At 39.8% G+C, this 26,642-nt stretch overlaps 1 protein-coding gene across 1 annotated transcript in view; it reads right to left on the bottom strand.

The window, feature by feature from the left end:
• Positions 1 to 26,642, bottom strand: part of CEMIP2 (cell migration inducing hyaluronidase 2) — a 39,735-nt gene that overhangs the window by 3,092 nt on the left and 10,001 nt on the right. The window contains exons 5-21 of the mRNA XM_084278586.1: positions 25,831 to 26,000; positions 21,685 to 21,873; positions 18,793 to 18,962; positions 16,787 to 16,996; positions 16,194 to 16,399; positions 15,534 to 15,603; positions 12,622 to 12,750; positions 10,918 to 11,006; positions 8,903 to 9,034; positions 8,401 to 8,436; positions 7,553 to 7,708; positions 5,533 to 5,710; positions 4,955 to 5,170; positions 4,016 to 4,224; positions 2,648 to 2,833; positions 1,292 to 1,511; positions 127 to 225 (exon numbers count right to left, since the gene is read on the bottom strand). Of these exons, the coding sequence (XP_084134712.1) occupies positions 127 to 225; positions 1,292 to 1,511; positions 2,648 to 2,833; positions 4,016 to 4,224; positions 4,955 to 5,170; positions 5,533 to 5,710; positions 7,553 to 7,708; positions 8,401 to 8,436; positions 8,903 to 9,034; positions 10,918 to 11,006; positions 12,622 to 12,750; positions 15,534 to 15,603; positions 16,194 to 16,399; positions 16,787 to 16,996; positions 18,793 to 18,962; positions 21,685 to 21,873; positions 25,831 to 26,000 (2,665 nt within the window). The remainder of the gene's footprint in view (positions 1 to 126; positions 226 to 1,291; positions 1,512 to 2,647; positions 2,834 to 4,015; positions 4,225 to 4,954; positions 5,171 to 5,532; positions 5,711 to 7,552; positions 7,709 to 8,400; positions 8,437 to 8,902; positions 9,035 to 10,917; positions 11,007 to 12,621; positions 12,751 to 15,533; positions 15,604 to 16,193; positions 16,400 to 16,786; positions 16,997 to 18,792; positions 18,963 to 21,684; positions 21,874 to 25,830; positions 26,001 to 26,642) is intronic.

Raw genomic sequence — 26,642 nt, 5'->3', positions numbered from 1 at the left:
AAACTATGAACCAACACTATTCAAGTGAAGAAAAGTGAGGTCAGAATTAGGTAGACCTGTACAACTGTTGCAGTAAAAACTGCTGAGAAGAAAGACAGCAAAGAGAAACACATAAAGAATACTTACAGAAATAAATGCTTGCTGACCTCTGCTTAGTTCTTTTTTACCAGATGAATTAATCTGTACACGGAGGTAGTTTTTGTGAGGATCGCTGGTGAATACCATCTAGATATCAAGTGAAAGATGTTAACTACACATATGCACATGACTTCAACACTCTTACCATGCCAAACAATTTACAAGAGACTGCCCATGCTCCAAAGCAAATACATCCGTTTGTCAATGGCATTATGGTACTAGCAATGCTAATAAGTATCATTATGTATAACACATTTTACTTCTTCCTTTCAGTATTTTTGTCAGCTCATACAGCTAAAACAGATAGTTCAATTTCAAGGTCATGCTAAAATGCTAAGCAAAGATACAAAAAAAAGAGGAAGTAGTCCAATAGAATCATGGAATGGTTTGGGTTGGAAGGAACCTCAAAAGTCACCTAGTTCCAAACCCCTGCCATGGACAGGAACACCCTCCGCTAGACCAGGTTGTCCAAAGCCCCATCCAACCTGGCCTTCAACACTTCTCTGAGCAACCCTAAAATTTCTCCCTAATTTCTGATCTAAACCTACCCTTCTTCAGCTTAAAGACATTACCCCTTGTCTTATCACTACATGCCCTTTCAAACAGCACCCTCCAGCTTTCTTGTAGGCTCCTTAGGTACAGGAAGGCTGCTGTAACATCTCCCTAGTGCATTAGCTTTTATAGGCTGAACAAGCCCAACTCTTTCAGCCTGTCTTTATAGGAGAGGTGCTCCAGCCCTCTGATCATCTTTGTATCGAGTATAGATCCTTGAAATAGAATCCACAAGTGTAGAAGTCAAATGTAATCAGCTGCAGCTTATGAAAGATCTAACTATTTCAAGATCTTCAGCAACTTCACCCATCATCATATTTGTGTTAGGGGATGTCATGCATGTAGAACTACATACAGATCTCTGCAGCAAAGCTATCCTACATAGAGTACAGACAATACTGCAGTACCAGTCATCAGATCTACCTGTGGCTCTTCTGTGTAGCACTCAGAGTGAGGCGAAGCAGTATTTCTCAAAGAGCCAAAAAACTGCAATCTCTGTGCTGCAAGGGACTCCCCGCCTTCCAGCAAACAGCAGATTAAAACCATGACTACCACAAACTGGTAAATGCAGTCATTAAGGTATTTGCTTGCTTTGTTTTACCTGAGTTGTGCCGCATTTTGTACATGATACAGTAGTTTTCACTGGCATCCGCTTTATGACTGTTGGTTCTTGATAGTACTTTGGGTAAGCTTTTGCCATGCAGTTACTGATGCCTTTTGTTGTATCTTTGGTCACAATCTTGATCCTTTCACATCCCTGAGATGAGCAATAACTGTGACCATCCCTATTGTATTTGGCTTGAAGAAATAAAAACAGTAATCTAGACAAAAGGGGGAAAAAGAATCTAGATCAATTGCTGGGAAGATACTTATATTAAACCTCAACAGCTATATTTCATGATTTTCAGAAGGAGAGGAGCTGCAGCACTCACTTCTGCACCACTGTTCAAACCTCTTCAACGTATCTACAGATTACTAGAGTCAGGAAGTCCCTACTGACGTATCTGAATTTACAAACAATTACAGGAGACATCATTATGAATGCGTGTGATTTGAAAAGGACAGCCAATCAGTGGCTTGCAGGAAACAAAAAATAAACTGTAGAGCACAAATATTTTGTTTGATCATAGATCTCTGCAGATACCCAGCAGCAACTGTTTGGACATCCAGCTTCACCCACCAGCACCGGACAATGTAATTGTAGTGTTGCAAATGCCTGGAAATGCAGTTTAGGGTGTAGTGGTCACTAATGTTCACAGTACACAGAGACTGGTAGTTCTGTTATATAATTAACTGTTATCACTGTAGCTCTCAGATAAAAGAAACATAAATGTCTTTTCAAAAGCTAGGTTCACTGCAGATGGGCAAAGTAGCAGGTAAGAGAACAAAATCAAATTATAAATTAAAGATCAACATTTGCAAAACACACAAGTGATATATGTAGGACATATTTTACTCAAAGCTGACCACATCTTGTATCTCTCAGAATAATGTCAGAAGTACTTTTGAGAGACAGTAGGACTTCAGTATTTTTGAGAAACATGGTATTTTTGTGAAAACACATGAGGCTTTTCAGAAATACATTCTTAAGATGTTCTCAGAAGAGAAAACTTCTCAGAAATTTCTACAGTATTTAGTTCAACAAGGTGGCACAAATCTTCTTTGAAGACTTAGAAATTACTTCCTGAAAGACACTGCTCTGCAGCACATCAGATACCACATTCTCCCCAGGCATGGGGCAGGAAATATCTGTGGCAACTGTGATGGTCTCAGAAAAATATTTCCATGACAACCACTGCATTTTGGGGATTCAAAGTCACATTAGGTATTATTTCAAATAGGCTATGGGTTCCTGTGCAACACCTTCCCTCTAGAGCAGGTGACTCAATCACTATTAACCTGGACATTTTAAGGTTAAACAATATCTTCCAATAGGGTCAAAATTACAAGGAGTTACCCAGTACTGTTGTCAAAGTAAAACTTCTTGTCTGATCGATTCTTTTCAAGCTCCATCATTGAAGACACAGGCATGTAGCGCTCTACCTTGCTTGACAGAGCAGATGACCGCCTTTGAAAGGTTTCCAACACTATAGTAAAATCTGTATTTTGTTGATAACAAAGACCCACACGAATCCAGTCATTCCTGAAAACAAAATAAAATGTATGATACACCATAGGAGCTAAGGTTTAGGTAACAATATGTGTTAAACAGATTACAGAAATCACAGAAATCACAGAATTATCAAGGTTGGAAAAGACCTAAAAGATCATCCAGTCCAACCATTCACCTATTACTACTAGCTCCCACTAAACCATGTCCCTCAATACAACATCCAGTCTTTCCTTGAACACCCCCAGGGTCGGTGACTCCACCACCTCCCTGGGCAGTGCATTCCAGTGCCTGACTACCCTTTCAGAGAAGTAGTGCTTCCTAATGTTCAGCCTGAACCTCCCCTGCCGCAGCTTGATACCATTCCCTCTAGTTCTGTCGCTGTCTACACGGGAGAAGAGGCCGACCCCTAGCTCACTACAACCCCCCTTAAGGAAGCTATAGAGAGCCATAAGGTCTCCTCTGAGCCTCCTCTTCTCCAGGCTGAACAATCCCAGCTCCCTCAGCCGCTCCTCGTAAGGCCTGTGTTCCAGACCCCTCACCAGCTTAGTAGCCCTCCTCTGAACGCGTTCCAGGGCCTCAATGTCTTTCCTGTAGTGAGGGGCCCAAAACTGAACACAGTACTCGAGATGCGGCCTCACAAGTGCTGAGTACAGGGGGACAACCACCTCCCTGTTCCTACTAGTAACACTATTTTTGATGCAAGCCAGGATGCTGTTGGCCCTCTTGGCCACCCGCGCACACTGTCGGCTCATGTTCAGCCGTGCATCAATCAGTACTTGAAAAACAAGTAACAGGGACACAAAAAGCTCCCAAACCCTCACCCAAAAGACTTTTTCCTCTGTCTACACAAAGTGGTTCATTATGTGATAGTAACTTTGGTACTCTCAGGATATTTGATTTTAGACCTTTAATGATTTTGTTGTCAGATAAACTTAAGTATGGTAAACTACTGAACTGCAAATGTCCTCAACTTTACTATCAGTACATTTCCTTCTCCAAAGGATTTTACTTAGACACTGTGCTGGACAACAGTTTAACTTTAGGTCCAGCTCTACTGCTCAATCTTTTGCTAATTTTGTTAACTCCTCCTGAAAAAACCCACCCCAAGATCAAGTCTTACTGATAGCTGCAAACTCTCACGCACACTAATTCTTCAGGACATTACTGCAGCATTGCTTGGAGCATCAGTGACATGAACGAAAGTAAACCTACTTGTTGAAGTTAATGAGATAAAGATAGGTGACGTTTGGAGCTTTTCCGTTCCAGTGTATTGTGTAGCCCTTTTGGAGCATCACTACTGGCTGGTATTGCTGAAACACAGCTCTCTGGTTAATACCTCGAAGAACCATGGGACTGGCTGGGTACTCATCTCGTGCAATAGTCATGGAAAGATTCTGTCCATTCCAGGTTTGGACATAAACCTATATGATATTGAGGAGGATGAACAGAAAGAGGAAAAATGTTGATATGGTGTGAATGTAAATGAAACAGTGGAAAATTATCAGTACTTTATTAGCCAAAATGCTGCAATTTGAGTTCTGATTCAAAATAAGACACAATTATTTCATTAAGTGCCCTAAGTAAAGAAGTGTTGTAGATTTTGCCTGCTTTACAGAGAAATACCCAGGAGAGAGGGGTAATACACACATACAAACAGCTATGGTACTTGGCCAAACTCACATAGAACAGGAACCAGAATGGAAATCACACCTATGTGAGATCTGGATTCAGAAGATCATATTTAACATCTCCAATGCAAAAATAAAATAAATGAAAAAAAAGGCAAAAAAGCACCCCTTTGAACCCACTCTGTAAAAAACCAAAAAACACACAAACAAACAATAATCACTCCATTGGAAGGAAACACCTCCAATACAAAAGTGTCTTTTAAGGCTGCAACATAGAACACCTGGCATGCACACGTATTTGTCTGACTGTACATTGCAGCATCTAATAGTGTACTTCCAGACTGCCTACCAAAGAGAACATGATATACACAACTGGTTGGAGAGTGTTCTATGCATATAAGTATTTTTAAAATGTCAAAGAATTTTTAAATACAAAAATGGGTAATTCTATAGTTCTTACACTTCCCTTTCCCCAAAAGTTATTCATATCGTAGATTTGCACCAAAGATAGAGGAATACTAGCCTGTGCATAGGTTCCACTGCAAACCACTCCGCTCCATTCCGTAACATTAATGCATTTGGGGTGTTGAATCAAGTAATTATCCATTCTGCCCACATAGGTATCTTTGTAGTCAGTCACTGAACCATCTAGATCATGGAATATTGAGTTCTTGTCACCATCCAGATCTCCTTCTTCAAACCAGGGACCAGGTTTTCCAAAGAAGACTTTCAAAGAAACCTGGCCACAACAAATTATTTATTTAGTTATTTATTTATTTTCTTCAGGAAAAGCACAGACAAATTCCTGCACACAGAAATTTCACAAAGTTCATTAAAAACCTTATGGCAAGGACAGTGGAATCTGGCAAAACAGACATTTTGACTTTTCTTAATAGGCTCGGGCCAGCTCTTTCTTCTGAACAGTGATTTGCACTGAATTTTTTTTAGTAAACTTTACTATTAGCCATGGAAGAGATTATTATTAAAACATATTCTGTATCTCCCTTGGTATTTTCTGCTCAAGACAAAGGATTCACCTTGGGTGACTTCCAACCATGACAGACATTTGCAAGAATAAAAGGAAACTTGTAATAAACTTACATTTGGACCAAACTTCACAAGAGAAATGTTGTTTTTTGGTGTCATCTGCCATGGATTTTTCATCAAGAATCCAACTGCACTGGTAAATCTGTCTGGAGTTGGCACAAAGTTTTTGAATGTGCATTTGGTAAGGTGAATAGGTCCATCATAAATCTGAAAGCCTCTGATTGGAAATGTCCTGTTAATGCAAGCAAATATTTATAACATCTGTCATAAATACATTTCGTTTCAGAGGAATCAAGAAAGCAACTTTATGAGAACGACTTAGAGGTTTTATCTTAGTAATGGAAATCTTGTTTCTGCACTTATTTAATGACTAAAATAATCCCCCACTCTTCTGAATTCTCCTGTTAGAAGAACTACAGCTGTCCATTTGCCAATGTGCCCTTTTCCCAATATGGGAAATACAGCAGGAAATTAATACCACCGATTTTTCGATTGATCATGGCAACTGGGAAGAGGGCCCATTGACTGGAGGATAGCAAATATAATTTCTAACTTCAAGAAGGAACGTGCAGGGATCTGCAGGCTGGCAAGTCTCGGCTTGATCCCTGGGAAGGCAATAAAGCAGCTGATTCAAGGCACATAAAGAATAAGAAAGTCATCAGTAGCAATCAGCATGGATTCACCAAGGAGCAGTCATGCTTGACCAACTTGATAAACTTATGTGACGAAACAACTGGCCTGGTAGCTGAGGAGAGCACAGTGGACACGGTCTATCTAAACAGCTTTTGACACCATTTCCCATAAGATCCTCATCAAGCGTGGGCTGGCTGACAGGGCAGTTAAGTGGATAGAAAACAAGCTGCATAGCTGGGCCCAGAGGGTGATTACATGAAGTCTATTTAGAGGCCACTAACTAGTGGTGCACCCCAGAGATCAATACTGGGACCAGTCTAGTTCAACATCTTCTTTGGTAATCTGGATGACGGGGCTGAGTGTAGGCTCAGCAAGTTTGCAGAGGGCACAAAACTGAGAGGAGCAGCTGTTAACACCAGAATGTCGTGCTATCATCTGACCTTGATGGGCTACAGAAATGGGAAGACAGCAACTTCATGAAGTCCCACACCTAGGGAATAACAACCTTACATGCCAGAGAAAAGGACCTATGGGCCCTGGTGGAAACCAAGCTCACCACAAGCCAACAGTGAGCCCTTGGAAATAGGCAAATGGCATCCTAGGCTAGAAATGTTACCAGAAGACCAAGGGAGATGGTCCTTCTCATGTATTCAGCACTGGTGAAGCCACACTTAGAGTACTTGTTCCCAGTACAAGACAAATATGGGACTACTGGAGGCAGCCCAATGAAGGGTGACAGAGTTAAATGGCTTTTTCCAGTGGTACCCAGTGACAGGACAACAGGCAGCAGGCACAGACTGAAAAACAGGAGGATCCTTCTCAACTAAGAAGAAATTTCTGCATTGTGAGGGTGATTGAGCAGTAGCAAAAGCTACCCAGGGAGTTTGTGGGGTCTCCATCCTTGGAGATACTGTACCACCACCTAAACACGGTCCTGGACAACCAGCTCTAGATGGCCCTGCTGCAGCAGAGGAGTTGAACAGGGTAGCCTCTGGATGTCCCTTCAAATCCCAAGAGCTCTGTGATTCTGTTCAACTAGACTGAGTATCTCCTACCACAACCACATTAACTGCTTTTCTCTAAATTGCTAAGCACCAAAAACGCCAGGGTGGCCTAGACCTACCTCACCCTTCTTTCCTATTCTGTGTCAAGAGTGAGACTTGGCGCTATGCTAAACAAGCATCACAGCAAGCCAGTGAGGAGAGAAAAGAAATGGATAATGGTCACAGATTGGGATTTGTCACAGACTGTATTCTCTAGTCCTAAATTGACCCTTGAAACCCTGTTACCCAAAAGTTATTTCTTTCTTCCAGGCCTAAATGTTGCTTAAGACCAAGGTTTCATTGAAGTAGGAGAACTTAAAATGCTACACAAAAGTGATCTGTGGTAGCATCAGATGAAAGCTGACTCAGCAAATAACAGTCATCACTTATTCACTTACCGATTTCTAGGCAGAGTGCGTGTCTTGTTGTCTATTCCTCCAGTTCCCATGTATTTATTTTGGCCTCCTAAATACCCATAATTCTTGCTCTCTCCTATGAACAGTGACTCAGATACCTCCTGGCTGGCACCTTCATCATTTGGGAAGCTCCCATCACTATCAAAGCAATGTCAGAAATAAGCTTTTAGCCGTGGTTCTCCAGCAGACAAACACACTGAGGCATAGTCCTACTTTTATGTCTCCTAAAGCAAAGCAGTCCAGATTTCATTTACAATACACAGAACAATAAATTTACTCATTAATGGTATTACAGGCTGTTTGAAACACCAGAAGGGAGCTGAGCATTACATTTTCTCTCTGTTTTTTGTAGTGCAGCTCCTTCTTTTACAGCCCAATTTTGCAATCTTAGAATGAGTTTATCATAACCTAAATGGCAGTAGTTTTGCCATTCTAAAGTTACTTGACTCTTTGAATAAGAAAGAGACTTTTCCCCCCTCTAAATTCTCATACTCTTTCTTTTCCATTACTCACTTTCAACTGGTCATGAGGAAAATCAAAACTGCCTAAGGAATCATTTAATACCAAAAATACCTGGATAGACATAACCCTTCTGCTGAAGAGGCAGCAAATTGTGGTGTAAACCAAGCACAAGTTGAACTCAAGTGCACATTTTTGCAGCAGTGTCACTGTACACCCTTTATAACATCACCTGCACAACTGAAAATAGACCAGTCTCCATAAAGAAATTACAGCCTTATAAAAGTATACTTATTGATTTTATTACATGTACATTTATTTTCTAAGCTTCTAGGCAAGAAAAAAATTGAAGTGATTAACAAAGTACTCACCTAGCAAATGTCAAACCTATTCCATTGTCTGCAAACCTAAAAGAAAGTTCAAAGCTTCAGTCACATTTTCTGGGTTATCCTACATTAAGCTGCAAGAGCACATCCTGCTATGCACCAAAGGAAGCCTCAGTATTTCTATTAATAAAATTTAGAACCACCACACACTGAAAAACTAATTGCTGTTTAAAAAAAAAAAAGGTAATTTTCTAAGTGTTTTATGCAGGAACAAGACAGCTTCAGGGAAACTTCTAACAGCTTTTAGATTTGGTTTTATTACATACTTTCTTTTCATCATCTAAGGCAGGTTCTCATCTAACCATATATAAACCTGCTTTACTTGAAGTAGTGGAATGGTGCAAAAGTTGTTCAAGAGTTGTTCAAGATATCGAGAAGTTCCTTGAGTTCAGTATCATTCTTCTCTTGTAACCCTGTTATAATGCACTTTCATAAGCAAAGGTTCAGGGGAAACTTCTAGTGCAGCTGTTTGATTCCGGACACCTACCCAGAATTTTGAATGAGGATGTCCCCTCCCCTGACCCAGGCCCCATGATCATTGTTTTTGAAAGAGATTAATCTGTCAATCAGGGCAGCAACTCGGGGCTTTTCAGGGTCTGCATCTTGGTGAGGTCGAAACCTGGAACAGATAAAACAAACAAACAAAAATCAATGTAAAAATACTGTTTGTTTTACATGTGTCATAAATGTCAGTCTGAGAGAACCTGAAAGATAAACAGGCGTGCTCATCTGATGGGCAAAATCTGCTTCATGTTTAGAATGACAGAAGCCAAATACAGGTGCATCTTTAGTGCTTTACTTCTAGAGAAGTGTCCTCAGGGTGTAATAAAGCTGAAACATTAACATTTCTTTTGCTCAATCTCTCTGAGCTTCTTGAGCTGCATCTCACCTCCTTTTAACCCCTTGCTTTGTCCTTTTGTCTTCCCCAAAGCATCCCCTCCTCACCTCAATTTCCTCACAGCACTAATGTGAAAGTTTGATGGGGAGAATTAAAGCTTGTTGGCAGGATACACAGGGCTGATATGCGCTACATGTAAAAAGTCTGGATATTTGTCTAAATGCCTGTTCAAATATTTCCAACTCTCACGATGAGGACAAGTGCTCCTTCTTTGAGCAGACCTGTGATAATTTTCTACTCCAACCCAGATGATCTGTATTGCTACAAAGATGGTCTCATACATTAAGTTACAGCTGGACTCTGGTTTAGACAACAAAAAGAAACAGCCTGATTAAAGACTGGTGGAGGCTTTCACTTTCACTTGATTATCCTAGAGAAAAAGTAGTATGTAAGTATTACAAAAACACACTTTAGGCATGTAAAGATATATCCCTTATCCTAATCACCTTGTACTCTAACTTGTGTATGCCCTGCATCCCTACCCAGTGAAGGAAGAGGAGAAAGCATGAATGTTCATTTTCGACAGCCTTGTGCTCTTCAATTAACATTTAAACCCCTCTGGTTTGCTTCCAGGTACAATGACTTTTGGCCTCAAATAGTTACAGAGTGCATCAGTACTTCTTTGGCTGCTGGGAATCACAAAGGCCACCTCATGCACAGAGTTTCTTGCACCTTCTGTTGATGCTCGGTCAACACACGACAGGGGCATTTTGCCCCTCAGATGTTCCTCTTGGCTGCCTGTTGTGACTGAGGTCATCCACAGGGTTGTACAGGTTCTCTGTCAAAACTTTCAATTAGTGAGCTCATTTCCAAATTGTGAAGTATTGAGTATCACCAAAACTGAGAGCTTTCCCCTCTGTATCTGCAGCTATCACCGACCTATCTTCATCCTAAACACAGGCCAATCAGAAATAATCTTATGAACTAAATTTTTAGTGTTATTGCTTAGTTGTCCCAATAAAATGTTGATAGATATGGTTATCTGACATGGTTATTTGACCACTATCACAGGCTATTTTATTTCAAGATTAGGATAAGACCAACCAGGCATAGTATAACCTGGAATTCTCCTAGACTCTCCATTATTTTGTCTAACTTTGTAAATTAAAGAATATGTTTGATTGCACTACCTCTGCAAACAGCCATCAGTAAAACTGTACCACTGAGCTACGATCTTTCATTCCAGTAAGCGTGGCAGGAAGCATTCAGCAGTAGGAAAGGAAAGTGGATGTATTACTTGGGTCTATTATTTTTTTTCCCCTAACAATTATTTAAAACTGAGTCATAAATCATAAGACTTTACTTTTAGCAACAATTCCAGAAATACTTTAAGAATGACACTAACACAGGTTTAAAATGATGCCTTCTAAGAGGCTGAAAAATACCCTCAGCAAGAGCTCAGAAGAAACAGACAACTGCTTTAGGGCATATCATGCTCTGTTGTTCCCAAAACAGATGAATAAATGAGAGTGGGAAAAAATAACTTATTGTTTGGCTATTATTTACAAATAATTACATTTATATAATTTATAATTAATATATGAATGTAAGAGAATGTCAGAACTTTTCCATTTTTCACTCATTTCAAAGACAATGTTCTTTACCTTGCATTGTTGTCCAGACAAAGATATTCTCTGGGATCATTAATGCTAGCATTAGTCGTTTTAACACCCTTATCAATGAACAAACCAGCCTGAAATAAGCAAAGAAAGGAAATTCTTGATATCCAAAACTAAAGAAAAAGAGTAAGCATTAAATTTCTGAAATGTGAACTTCACATTAAATAAACACAATAGAAACTTTTAGACCTTTCAGTTCGGCCTTAAACATATTATACAAGGGAAAATCAGCATTCGTCTATGCTCATTTGAGCAGAGGAAAAGAACAGCCTGGGATTAAAAATATAAATAAATAAAAAAGGAAAATTATTAAACCTAATTTCAGATTTCCTTCACAACATCTAGCTATTTGAAGTTTCACACCTATTTCCAGATGCTGTTCTGGAAAATTTGGAAGCTATCTTGTCGTGATAGCTTTAACATATTCTCACAAATGGGAAAAAAAACCCCAAAAACATACCATTGTGAAAAATGCTTTTTATTTCACTTTAAACTAAACTACCTTCACCACTGAAGCTGATTTTTGCCTAAGCAATCATCAACTTGAAATTCAGTAATCCAGTGTGGAATTATTTACATGACAAAACAGAAGCAGGAGGAAGCATTTGTGTTACTGAACCTGAATCACATTCACAGATGCCTGCAGCTACTTTTACTTCCGATCCAAACTATGATTACAAGTGAGTGCTCTTACAAGTAGATTCTCAGAGCTGCTAGTGTAGTTTGTTCTTTTAACATGGAATTTTAGCACACAGACTACCCCGTTCAAGGTTAGTATGCACCACACAGTTGAAACGCTTTTTCTTTACAGCTCACTTTTGTATTCAGTGTGTCGTAATTCCAACCTGAACAAATGCCCTACAATCCCAAATACACCGTTAATACAACTTCTATAAAACAGTATGTCATTTCTTCATATCCCAGACACCCTGACACTTGACACTTACTGCCAAGTAAAATAAGTTTCACTTGGTAAAAAAGAAAGAAGTCCAAAAGTGATCCTGAACTTCATTAGGTTAACTTGAAACACAAATAAATACTTAAAGTTAGGTGGCTTCGTAAATGTCATCGTATTTATATAAATCAATTAGATTTTGAATGAAATAATTAATGCAAGGACTTTAACTTCACTTGGCTGGATGAGCAAACAAGTCACATTAATAAAACAGTACCAAGTTTCCAGGCTGAGAACCCCCTAACCAAAAAAACTGCTGCCAAAGGCTGAGTTTCTGAAGGCAACCTCTAGTCAGAGACTGTGCTGCCACATGCAAACACCTGAGTTACTGTATGTTAGGGACTCAGGAAAACAAGTCACAGGTATTCCAGGAACCTACTCTCGATGTTTGATGCTTTGAGGGTCATCTTTCTTCAGAGTAGAAAACAATGCGAACAGTAAGAAAGCAGTACCTGAATGCTACTTCTGAAAAAGTCTATTTCATTAGAAATATTAATTGATTTTAGTTGTTTGTGCTTTACGAGGCTACTGGACATCACAAACACTCGAAATGCGGCAAGAAAACTATGCACATGCTGATTACACACCATTCTACAGCACGTACGCAGAATCATGTAGTTCAAATACAGCAGAAACCCATCAGTTGACCAGCTTAACAGGTAAACAGCCAAGTCCTAATACAGAACAGATATGAATAAAGAGCTTATAAAAAATAAATACACATAATACGTTACCTTAAAATTAGAATGAACCCTGTTGTTGTAGAATATTCCTAGAGGTGTAAGCTCTGACTTGGTTTCAATGGCTAAACTATGAGAATCTCCTGTAGCAACCTTGTGGAACAAATACCATATTCCAGCATCCTGCAAGTAAGGAGAGAATGACTTTACTCATGAGTCTGATGCTATTATCAGCAGTGATGTATCTAATTAAAAAAGATGCATATGCCAAGTTGAACTTCAACATTTTAAGTGAGGATGCAAATAAGAACAAAGCCCAAACCAACTGTGCACAATGGCATATAGTTTTCAAAATGAAGTCTCCAAAGAGCCATGCAGTGTGAAGCCAGAAGTTTGCAAATAATGCTCTATTCTAGTGAGTAATATGTACTAAAGCAGTGTTTATTTCTCAGAGGAGCCATGTAATGCAACACATTTAAGATCCTCTAATATTAAAAAAAAAAAAACCGAAAAGGTTAAATTTTTTGCGTTCAGTTGTATTTCATGACACATTTGATTTTCTTTGTAGTAGTAGTAGTAAATCATACCATTTACAGTAAAATACTCAAACCCCCTGTTCTTACTCCTAGCTTGACTAAGGTTTGTTCATCTCTGCTCACTCCAGAATTTAACGTCACAGCCAAAAAACCACAAGAGCTTTCAGAAGGTTTTTTTTGCACATGAATAAGTCTGGCCAGCTCAGAGCGCTGTGCCAGCAACATGCAGTAATAATTTCAGCATCTGTTCATTTTCTCCACTTCAACATCCCTGATCTTAAAGAAGCGGATATATCTGCTGAACAAGTTCAGCATAAAAGCTCCCCTTTCAACACCACATCTGAGTTCACAAGAGATGTCATTGCAACAGCACCTGCAAAGCAGATACCTACAAACATGAAAAATTTTGCCTGACCACATGCTCTGTGTTGTTATGAAAAAAAAAAACCCAAATCATTACATATCACACATTAAAGGGTTAAACAGTAGCTAAAGAAACACTGCACACAGTCCTGGAAATTCTACTTCTCAGTAACATATTCCTCTCTGAAATGACGACACACTTTGACATTTCTGGTGATTAACAATTCCAAGGCAAATGTGGATGTTCCATTAAAAAAAAAAAATAAAAAATCACAACCCAAATCTTACTTCACATATAATTAAACACAGCCCTGCACTTGGCAGACTCAAAGTAATTTTTATCCAAAACACATCCCGATGCTTGGAAAAAAAAAGTTTAATAAACTTAAAAGCTCCTTTAAGCACTTGCAAGCATTCAGAAAAATAGGGGTGAAAAAAAGTTGGGTTTTTTTCCCTCCCTCTCATATAGAGCTCAAACAAAAGAAACGTCTATTGCTGATACACCCTTACAACGGGCTCCATTGTGTAACAAAGGAGCTGGGGAGGGCAATGGAATGATTTTATTTGCTTGTGAATTGTTAAGAGTTTATACCAGTAAAAGCCCTACAGTGTAGAATTTGTTGCCATGCAGTTAAAGTATTCTCTTTCTGAAACATAATGAACTGTAGCCCCTTTATACCGATGAGTTTACATCCATGCAAGGAAGGTTTATCATAGTGGCAAAAACTCGGTAACAGACAAATTGCTTGCTCCAGTCACGCACATTCTGGTAACACAAGGAAGTGAGATTTACAGGGAAACACTACAGAGGCAGAAAAAGACCTTGCAAGGTTTTAAGTACCAGATGAGGGAAGCTGTTTCATTTAACTTAGCCTGCTAATGCTAAACCAAGGTAAAAGGGTTTTTACACAAGGCAGGCAAAATGGTGGTTGGGAAGACGAGAATTAGTTTGATTCAATGCACATGTCTATGTCATACTGGTAGGAAGTCCACTAGCAAAGTTTGTCCAAAAAATCCAGGCCACACAAAAAAGCAGAACAAAGTTTTCTGAATTTTTATAATACTCTATATATTTTAACTCATTTAAGTATTTTAACCATGTTCTGTTAGTAACAGTTTATTAAGTATTCTTTGTCAAAGAATACACTGTCACACATTCATATTCTACTTCAGCACTGGAATTGTTGTAACAACAAAAAAGTCATTTCTGTTTTCCACTCCCAGCAATTTCTTCAGAAAAACCCACTCAAGACCACACACAACAGCCTCTGACCCACTGCAGGAGTATTCTCCTCCACAACACTGAGTGGTTCAGTTTTACTTCGAAAGCAGTTGTAACACGCGAGCTGCACCAATCTCATAGAATCATAGAATTGTAGGGGTTGGAAGGGACCTTGAGAGATCATCGGGTCCAACCCCCCTGCCAAAGCAGCTCCCTAGGACATATCACGCAGATAGGCATCCAGGCAGGCCTTGAATATCTCCAGTGAAGGAGACTCCACCACCTCTCTGGGCAGCCTATTCCAGTCCAAGGTTAAGAATAAACAGAAACATACCAGCAGTCACTTAAGAGAGACAAATTACTAATGACTGACAATAAAAGTTTTTTAGCTGTTTCATACACAATGTTTTTTTGGTACTATTTGTTCATTCCAATGACTACAGCTGTGAAGACAAACCCTGCAGACCAGTGACACAGTAAACTCAAGAAAACTGACAGAAAAATATAGAAGGCTTACTATGAAATGCACTAGTGCTTTGGAAATAAAAGGATTTATTTCTACAGACACCCCCCACCCCCATTTTCAGGTCTATAAGCTATAAAGAGAAAGAGAACTTCTCTATTCCAGCCAGAACTGAAAGATTTTTTGACATCTCTTTAATGCACACCTAGAGAGTGTATGTAGTTGTAACATCACTATACTGCCAAACATAAAAAGAACATATTCACCTACACAAATACACACATTTTCCTAGTTTTTATATTTTTGTAAGTATAAATGTTACAGGTTTTACTCATACCAGTGGCATAACTAGTTTGTATTGAATTACATCCATATGCCTCACCTGTGAACCTGCTGCTGCGTTATTTATAAGATGATTATTGGGATGAGAAATCCAGAATGTCGAAACTGCCCTGAAATAGCATCCAAAAAGAAGTTATTATGGAAAAGATCTATCTCCTACAGAAATATCCTCCATTCATAAGAAGCACATCAGAAAAAACTAAACTAAAGTCACTACTTTACATAGGAAATAAAACCCACAACCTACACACCCAACATTTAAAAGTCAAAAATACTTCTATTTTTTTTAGATAAAATATTGTGCATTGATCTAACATTGTTCAGATGCTCTGTGCAATGATAAGCTGTTTTAATAAGCTTCTGCAAGAGTTTAGTAGCATGAAGAAAAACTAACAGTGACAACTTAAGAACATGCATGCCTTTACACAGAACAAAGGATGTGGCCTTAAATGTTTACTGAACAAGTATCAGAAGAAACAGCAATCTTCCTATAAATCAACTTTTTTTTTCCTCTTTTATTAAAGACAAAATGAAAGTTTTTTGTTTTTTTAAAGAACATAACCATGTAAACTACATTTAAGGTGTCTGCATTCATTAAATCATACATAAAAATGCTCCCATCTGTATACTGTCAAGAGATTATCAGCTGTTTAACTGCTGCAGCTGGTTTGGTTTTACTTTTTCGCAGGGAAATACTCACATGCAGTCTGTGGCTGGCACTGGGACATAACTTCCATACACTTTATCCCTAATACCAGTACACATGCTGCTGTTTCTATCTGTAGGAAGAAGAGTGCCTGGTTTCGTGACTAGCCCAAGGTTATGGAACAAAGTATTCCTCTGCTCAATACCATCTTCTGTGAAGAAACAGTGACCTAGTGTGTTATAGCCAATGGTGTCCTTTATCTGCAGAAATACAAGTTCATTATGTCAGTAGCAATAGTATTTACCGAGATTTATTTGACAAGTACCATTTAGTTTTACTATCTTGGCACAGCTACAGAGTGAAGCCTCAGTATCAGCAGTTCAGATGATTCAAGCATACAGTTTTATTTATCCCTTACAAACACGCTACTATGTCTGGAGAGCTTAGCTGCCTGGAAGAATCTGAAAACACAGAACGGTAAGGTCTGCTCAAAACAAGTTCTGCTTGCACTTGCTCATTTATTCACTGCAATAAAACCAGGTCACTGCTGAGCATTAAACTTGAGGAACGGAGGGGGCTATTTTTGTTCTAAATGCTCTTCATGATGTTTATTTCAACGCAGTATGTTCTATTCTCCTTGCACCTACCAGCAAGCCATTAGTTGCGTGAACAGTCACACATCTGGAAAAACAGTGATGAATGGAAAGACCTTCCAGGTAAGTCTTAAAATTATAACCTCCTTTTTCATCCACATCCCCACAAAGATGAAAGTGAACAGGGTAACTTCCAATCTGCTGCTGGCCCATTTGTTTCAATTCCACATAGGAGAGATGAACTGATGTAAAATTCTTCAAAATCTAAAAACATAGTGAGAAGTCCGGAATGAATAACCATTTGCTTTTTAACCAATGAAGATTTAAATTTCTCTGCATCTATATCAGATGCACAGAAGTTAGATGTACACAGCTACCACAGGCCAACACAATAAAAGTTAGAACAATTGTCACTGTCTTGATTTATATCCTGACTTACAAAACTGTGTCCTTCAGAAATAACTGCACAAGCTAAAACTTGACATGGCTAAGACTGAGCTCTGTCAATGGGAACTCAAAACTGGACACAGGGCTCCAGAGGAACTTCTTCATCAATGAAGGTATCTACTCGCCTTCAGAATCACAGCTTCACAGTAACACTACCCAATACAAAATAAAAACCTTAAAGGCACTGTACCAGCAACACAGTATTTTCTTCCACTTAAAAAAAAACAACACTTTTTTTCTTATTTCATTAACTTACCCGTACTGGATATTTATAAAAAAATAACCATTTTCATATGTACTTAGCTCTCTAAGGAAATTAATAATATGGATCTTTTCTTCCCCTCCTCTAATAGCAGTCCCAAGAGGGATGGTCAAAACCAGGCATCCCGGAGATGCCTGACTCCTAGCATTTAAAAGCACTAATGCAGTCATAAAACTACAAACCAACACTTCTCCTCGCTGTCACTAAGCCTCCTTTATGTTACTGCCCTAGTGACCAGTAGAAAATTCAGGATGATCAAAAGCCCTGAGGCCATTAACATTTGCGGGTGCCCATGCTCCCTCTGCTTGAGTATGCAAGATTAGCGCAAGCCGAAAATGCTTTTAGTCCAGGTTTGGCAGCAGGCACTCAGCTACTCTGGAAAGTCTCCTGAGAACAGTTTAACAACTCTGATGACTCAGAATGTTTGTTTTCTGTCCTATCTTCCAGACACCGGAGGGGGCTGCTGTATTTGCGCTATTGTGGCAATCAAGGTCAGGCTTTGCAAGATTCACAGCCTGTCGTTATCTTCTTCAGTTACATTATCTTAAACACAAAAGGGCGCCTTGAGCCCACCTACTTCTCTTCCACAGAACAAAAGCTGCCACACAGTAGGGGAAGGGCGTATTTCCTTTCCCACCATTATGTCCACCACTATAAAATTAAAATCTGCATCCAAATATATTTGAAAGAGGGATTTAAAATGTCAGCAGCCTGTAATGAGCACAAATAAATTTCCAAAGACTTCTTCAGAGTCAGTGAAGAGCTGATACTCTGCTGCTCAGTCTTTTCAACTACAACGTAAGCAAATACAAGTTAAAATATTTGTTTCTATAATATTACTTTCCATCAGCTTTCTTTATAGTACTACAAGAAATTAGAAGCCAGTTTCTGTACATAACAATCATAGACTATCTCAGTTCCTTTCTTCTCCACCCATGCTGCTCTACTCCCCAATTTCAGATGAGGCAAATCTGTAGGACTCGATGCTCCTCATGTGGGGGTGGAGTAAGGCAGCAAAAGGAGGGAAGACAGAAAAGGGACTTCAAACTTTGCTCTGTAGTACTAGATACACACGCATGGGCGTCACTTGTAAAGGTTTAATACCTGCCATACAACGTTGCAATATATGCTGGACACTCTTTCAACATTTCACGCATTGATAACCCTTCCTCCAGCCCTGAAGACTTAAGTCTTGATGAGTTAAATCTAATTTTGAAAAGGCTGGGAACAAAGGTGTTTCTATGCAAGGCAACTGTATTGTGTTTTCAAATTCCTCCAAATTTAGCATTAATCTTCTTGTTCTCGGTTCATCCTTACTTGACAGAAATCTACTTTAACATGTTTTACAGACCTTGATATGTCCACCAAATGTATCATAATTGAAGAACTGACACTCCTTTTCCTGATAGCAGGTATTTTCTGTCTCCCCCTTGATCAAGATGTTCCTCGTAAGAACTCCGACTTCTGCCCTCATGTCTACTCCATCAATGACTTCTCCTATATGAGGAAACTGAGGATTTTCTGTCCAAAAACAGTTTTGAAAGGAGAGGGAAGGGAAACAAAGAACTGTCATTGATTAGAAACAAACAGAACTTCTTTTATATAGAGAAGCTGTAAGTTACCAAACCCCCTGTGCATTCCGATACCCCTAACACGCTGCTCATTCTTAGCTTTTCTTATACTAAGGCACACAACAAAAGCACATGATTTTTAGACGACAAACATTAACCCAGCTAACAACAGTCGACTCAATAAGCATCTTGTAGGATGATGAATCAAGTATGCTACTCCCTGTTTTTCTTCTAAAACAAATTACAATGTATTTTTCTTTGTAAGCTTCAGTCCAATGGTTTGTGAACTTACGATAAGAAACAAAACTTCAAATTAACCAATGTATCTAGAAAACTTTCAATGAAACATAGGTGCAGATTTGGTTTAAAAGACAAAAGAAAAAAGCTGGCTGCTTAATCTCTCCTGAAGAAAAAAAAAAGACCTTTAGAAAATACTGTATTCATTCCCATCTGAAAGAAAAAAGGATTTGCTTTCTTAAATAAATTTGCTCTTTCCTAGATAGCTTTTCTAGGGATGCATTAACTGAAATTAGGGAAAAACAAGATAGTCTGGTTTTACATTGTTCTTCCAAAGAAACAATCAATCTGTCTGTACAAACTTAGAACACTATCTAGTCCTTTAAACCCTTAAAAAAAAGCCAGCTATATGTTTATTTAAAATAAAAAGAAAATAAATCCACCCTTGCCACCCCCTCTTCATTTTTTCATTCCTTGAATGCAAACTGTCACTATCCCTTCAAAAGTTACAAAAGGATACAAGCCTAAACTGGTTAAACTGGTCATTGCCACAATAAAAAGCAGAACCTAGAGTGGTGTTAATTCTGTAACTGCTGTTGAGGATTTAAAAAAGACAATAGATGTCTGGAACAGGGACACTACACTCCTCTCCAGGTTTACTTATTGTTTTTCCTTACATTTGACTAGCATACATAAATCAAGCAAAGAAAGAGCAACTAGACCTCCCACAGAACAATACGTTTTTTGTTTTCCTACAACAAAGGAGACAAAGTAGCTAAAAACTTGGCAAAAAATACAAGAAATCATTTTAAAAGTTGGTCAGTTCTTCAGCATGTCAAGTTTGCCATTCCACAAAAAATTCATTCTTTGTACACCAGATACATAGGATGGTTTGGGGATTTTTTTTAAATGATGGTTTTTACTATGATAAAGGAATCTTGATACTGGGAGTTAAAAAAAAAAAAAACAACCCAAAACCAAGATGGGCCAGTTCATCTCCTTTAATTTCTTCTGAAGATCTATATGTAGTTCAGATAGCATTTATTTTTCAAAACAAAAAGGCAAGATTTTGTATTTCAAGCCATATTGTAAATCTTGTTAAAAAAAATGTTTTTTTAAAAGCAGCTGCTTTTCCACAGTACGTTAGTTCCAGGATGAAACAGTTTTGACATATGCTATTCAGTGGAGACAAAGACCTTCTGATATATCCTAAGGCAAACTTCAAATTACAGTATCTCTTTAAAATACTGTGCTCGGTAACACACAGACAAGTGATACACTTAAGAACAAAGCCCAGGAAGTATCATTTTTAATGGTGCTAAGTCGGCTCTAGGGTTTCACCCACCCCAGTACTCTCTAGTGTATAGTAAGGTGAACTTAGATAAGACTTTTCCATATCAGGGACTTCACAATGCAGCAAAACATCTCTAAGTCATGCTAACAGATGCTGTGGGATGCCAACTGCACTGCACAGCGGCCATACAAACTGGCAGGCCCTTCAGACATCAGAGAACAGGAAAAGTTTGAGGGCGTTCACAGAAAACCTCCCATAACACAGAAAGAGAGAACAGTACTTTGAAGAAGAGGAAGTCACATGTACAAGAGGTGAACTGGACCAGAAGAGAACCTGAAGAGCGCTGAGAGCTGCTGCAAACCAACACTGTGAAATAACACCAGTGAGATCGTGCTACAAGCTGATGCTGGGAGGGGAAGCTCAGGACCTGAGGCTGGTGGCCCACCAGAGATAAGGGTGCTGGCACAGAGCGGCAGAAGGGAAACACAAGATGCTGGCAAACCGGGTGAGCCAGTCCCAAGGGGGCTGCTCTTATTGAAGCCAAGCAGAGTGACTCAGATAAAGGAAACCATCAACAACATGCAGGAACACTTTGCGCGCATCACGCCCAAAGGAAAAACAGATTGCAACTACTCAAGGATATCCTGTGTAAGCAGACTCAGAAGTGCCATTTATTTCATAATCGTTTTGCTACTGGGGTTGGAAAGAGAACTGGGTAAGGGCGGGAGGAGCTAAAAAAAAAGAGAGAGAGGTTCAAAGATAGCCTTTTTTCTCATTCTTTTTTAATAACAAGAAAAAAATCACATTATTATACTTCAAAAGACAGTAAGAGCACTAAAGGTAATTGTAATGAACATAACAGCCATTCAAGTACTAATGAAAGGACAGAAAGGAGCCATTTAAGGAAGTAAAGCATAATCCTCTTGAAATAAAACTAAAGAGTGCAACTAGCCCAGTAAGAAAGGAGAAAGAAGAGTTAGTATGGTAAGATGTGAAGCAAATCTGACATTACACAGAGCAAAAGTAGAAGTACATGTTCTTGTATATGGCCACAAAGCAATATATAGATGACCAGGCTCTTCCTGCTGAAAGGGACTTCCTGGGGCATACTACCGTGAATATGTGGTGGCTGCTGTCATACCTTTCACTTTGACCTGATGCTTGGTACACTCTGGACAGGGTAGAAGGGTAAATTCTTCTGTCTGGTACATTGAATAGTCTGTGCTTGCGACTACGATTCGGTCTCCAGGCTCCCAGCTACTAACATCATCCAAAAGATTCAGTATCACTCCACCTACAGCTTCTACCTGGAAGCCTGAAATAGGGACGCCTAATAAAAAGAACACACCAAAACAGTAAGTACAATACGAGATTATATTCACCCTTATGAAAACATCCCCAGTAAGATACTAATAGGAAATGTCTTAAGATTTCACAAGCTCCAAATACCTCTGAAGTAAAATTCTGTTCTGAAATGTGCCAGTGTTAGGTGCTATTACAGGTTGCTTATTTGGTAGATCTCAAATAAAACAAATGCAAATGACATAGCTAACAGTGAAAGGCATTTTAAAAAAGTTTTTAAATAAACCCATATATCACAAAGCAACAGTCTATAGGTCCAACTACCTTTGTTATAAGGGACATTTTTCTGCCATTTAAAACGCTACAGAGGTAATCAAGGACCTGACAAATCAGAAATAGGGAGACTTTCCTTTTTATTCACAACTAACAAAATAGTTTGGCAGGCTAAATTACACACACATGCCATCTCACTGCCTTGTGATGGATTTGCATAAGTCCACAGAATGGTAGAATGGTTTGGGTTGAAAGGGACCTCAGAACCCATGCAGTTCCAACCCCTGTGCCATGAGCAGGGGCACCCTCCCCTAGACTGGTTTGAACACTGACAGAGAGGGAGCAGCCACAGCTGCTCTAAGCAACACATGCCAGTGCCTCACCACCCTCACAGGGAATAATTTCTTCTTTATATCTGATCTAAATCTACCCTTTTTCAGCTCAAGGCCATTGCACTTTGTCCTATTACTCCATGCGCTTGTAAATAGCCCCTCTCCGGCTTTCCTACAGACATCCTTCAGGTACTGGAAGGCTACAGTAAGGTGCCTTCACTTCTCCAAGCTGACCAAACCCAAGTCTCTCAGCCCATCTTGATAGCAGATGTGCTCCAGAACTCTGATCATCTTTGTATCCCTCCCTCTGGACTCACTCCAACAGGTCTCTATCAGTCTTGTACTAGGGGCCCCAGAGCTGGATGCAGTACTCCAGGTGGGCTCTCATAAGGGCAGAGGGGCAGAATCATTTACCTGGACCTACTTGTCCCATTTCTTTCTGATGCAGCCCAAGATACAGTTGATTTTCTGGACTGCAAGTACACATTGTTGGCAGATGTTGAGCTTTTCATCCACCAACACCCTCAAGTTCTTCCCCCAGGGCTGCTCTCAATCTATCCTCCACCCAGACTATAGTTGTGCTTGGGATTGCCTCAAACTATGTGCAAGACCTTGCACTTGGCCTTGTCGAAATTCACAACTTTTGCACAGGGCCACATCTCAAGCCTGTCAAGACATCCCTTCCCTCCAACATGTCAGCCTCACCATGCAGCTTGGTGGTGTACACAAATATGCTGAGGGTGCACTTGATCCCACTCTCCACGTTGCTGACAAAGATGTTAAAACAGCACTGGTTCCAGCACTGGCCCTGGAGGAATGCCACTCACTACTGGTCTCCACTTGGACATCAAGCCGTTGACGACAATTCTTTGAGTGCAACCATCCGGCCAATTCCTTACCCACTGAATGGTTCATCTGTCAAATCCACGTCTCCAGTTTTGAGACAAAGATGTTTTGCAGGGCAATGTCAAATACTTTGCACAAGTTCAGGTCGGTGACATCAGTTGCTCGTCTTGTAACCACCAATGGTGTAAACCCCATTGTAGAAGGCCACCAAATTTGTCAGGTACAATTTGCCCTTATTGAAGCCATGTTGGCTGCCACCAGTCACCTCCTTAATATCCATGTGCCTGAGCATAGTTTCCAGGAGGATCTGCTCCGTGATCTCATCAGGCAGAGAGGTGAAACTATTGTTTCACTATAGAAGGCCCACGTTTTCCTTACTCTTTCTTTTGTCACTGGCCTGTAGTTGCCTAAGGTCTTCCCTTTTTTCCCTTTTTAGAAATGGGGGTCATATTTGCCCTATTCGAGTCAGTGGGAACTTCAGCAGACTGCCACAGCTTCTCAAATATGTTGGAGAATGGCTTAGCCACTCCATTCACCAGTTCCCTTGGGACCCATGGATGGACCTCATTAGGTCCCACAGGCTTGCATATCTTCAGGTTCCTCAGGTCTCAAACCTGATCTACAGTGGGTGGTTCTTCATTCTCTCAGTTTCTGCCTTTGTCTTCTGCCACGTGGGCCATGTGGTGCACTTTTTGGTGAAGACTAGGGCAAAAACGTTGTTTAGTACTTCATCCTTCATATCCGCAGAAGTCAGGTCTCATGTTTCCTTCCAGAGAAGGCCCACGTTTTCCTTACTCTTTCTTTTGTCACTGATGTACCTATAGAAGCTTTTCTTGTTGCCCTTGACACCCCTAGACAGATGTGATTCTATCAGGCCTTTAGCTTCCCTAACCTGATCCCTGGCTGCTCAGACAGTTTCTCTGTATTTCTCCCAGGCAACCTGTCCTTGCTTCCACCCTCTGCAGGCTTCCTTTCTGTGTTTGAGTTTCCCCAGGATCTCCTTTTCAGCCACCAGTCCTCCAGGCATTTCTTCCTGTCTTCCACTTTGTTGTGATGAGTTTCTCCTGGGCTTGAAGATGATCCTTGAATACCAACCAGCTGCCTTGGGCCTTTCTTCCCTCCAGGGCTTTGTCCCATGGTACTCTACCATGCAGATCCCTGAAGAGGCCAAACTGCTCTTCTGAAATCCAGGGCAGTGAGCTTGCCGTGCACCTTCCTCTGGTGCCCTGAGGATCTTCAGCCTCACCGTTTCTTGGTCACTGCAGTCATGAGCTTCACATTCCGTACCAGCCCCTCCTTGTGGGTGGGAAAAAAGTCCTGCATGGCACCTCTCTTTGTTGGCTCCTCTATTGCTTGTAGAAGGAAGTTATCATTGACATAGTCACGGAACCTCATGGATTACTTAAGTTCTGCTGTGTACTTCTAACAGATATTGGGGTGACTGAATTTCCCATGAGGGCCAGGGCTTTAGTATGTATATAGAGGTCCTCATCTGTTCAGTCTTCCTGTCTGGATCACCTGTAGCAGACCCACATTACAATGTATCCTGTCCCTACCCTCCCTTTAATCCTGACCTACATCCTCCAAGTTGGATCCTCATCCATCCCCAGGTGGAGGTCCATGCACTCCAGCTAGTCACTGACAGAGGGTGACACCCCCTCCTCATCTCCACTGCCTGTCTTTCCTAAAAAGCCTGTATCCTTCCATTCCCATGCCAGTTATAGGAGCCCGGTGTGTGCCTGTTCAGCAACTCTTGCATACTCTTGACCCTAGCTCTACAGTACCAGCAAGTAAAACATGTATTTTGTTGGATTATTCTTTTTCAATGTTAGTCTATACATTTTCTTAGGGCTGCAATGTGTAGTAAAGGACTAGTATCAAATAGCTCAATTACTTAACAAATAAATATTCTAGTAACTTAAAACATTCTTCTGAGGCAATACAATACTGCTTAGTAATTCTACAAACAGAAGAGATGACTGCCCATAAAAAACAAAAACACTCAGATCAAATATATTTCAAATACAAAAATGAAAGAAGAACTAATTACTGGTAGGCCTTACAGGCTCTTTATATCATAGATTCAACTTGGTAGGAGAAAAACTGTCCAAAGTTCAGTATAAAACAGCAACAGAAGATTGTAACAAGAATAAAACATTTACCTAGGTTTCTACCACATTTTCTTTTTAGGATCATAATCACCATCTTAGAAGCTTAGATTTAAAATATACTACTAAGTTACTGAAAGGAAAGAAAAAAAGAGGAGGTTTATTCAGCCTTCTATAAAACCTCTTTATCTAATTATATTAAAAATGGAGACTCAATGTTATGCTGCTCACATACTATATACAAACAGATTGAGAAAACAGGTTATAAGGAACTGTGACCTCCTATTTAATCCATAGCAAGAAAACTACTACAGCAGCACTCTGTTTAGAAATTTGAAGTGCAACCAACAGTTTCAGTGAAAAAAGCACATACAGTATTTTTCACTTTTTTCCCCAGCTACAAAATTTCACAAAGTACTTCCATACCATCATTCCATTCACTGTAAGCTCTCACAACAAACTTCTGACCATCCACTGTGAAAAACTCTTTCTGAGCAAGAGCCTTCCCACCAGTGCTGTGATTTTCATAGTTTCTCACTGATTCATTACAGGAAGAATTTCCACCACCTATGACACCAACAAAAGCCCAGGCTTGCCTGTGAAAAACAAAAGCAAGTGTTTAAATACAATGGTTGTTCACAAATTCTTCACAGATAAATGATGAGGAACACAGAACTCCTAAATCATCCTTTAGCTTGCTCTTCCAAATTATGTTTTGAAAAGCAACTTCAAAATGCAGTAGAAAAAAACAGGCAGACCTCATTGAAAAGAAACTTCAAAAATAATCCAACATACTATATATAAACTAGCAAATACAAGAGCTCTTAATGGAAAAGATACATTTTTAGTACAAAATCCAACAAGATACACTTTTTCCAAAACCAAATCAGAACAGTTAAGGGATAGAGGCGATGCAGGATCCTGCTCCCAAACAGCTTTCCCAGGGCAAAGCTTTATCAGCTTTACTAGGAGCCAGCACCAACACTACTGCTGCTGCCTACTGTTGTCACAACACCCCAGAGCAGCAGCCAGAAGTCCCAGGAGTCTGCCCTGCATCAGGCCAGGAGCGATGGACACCCCCAGCAGTTGCTGCTGGCAATCACTGTACTGGATGGGCAATACCTTTTGAATATCTCAAGATGCTCAGACACAGAAAAGGAACCACATACTTTTACACGGCCTTGACACAAGTGATCACGGATGTTTCTGATGGCTGAGATCAAGGATTTTTGCTCTAC

This window comes from Gallinula chloropus (genome assembly GCF_964237585.1).
Source record: "Gallinula chloropus genome assembly, chromosome: Z".
NCBI lineage: Eukaryota > Metazoa > Chordata > Aves > Gruiformes > Rallidae > Gallinula > Gallinula chloropus.
The sequence above is the reverse complement of the archived record's forward strand: the minus strand, read 5'-3'. Positions and strand labels throughout refer to the sequence as shown.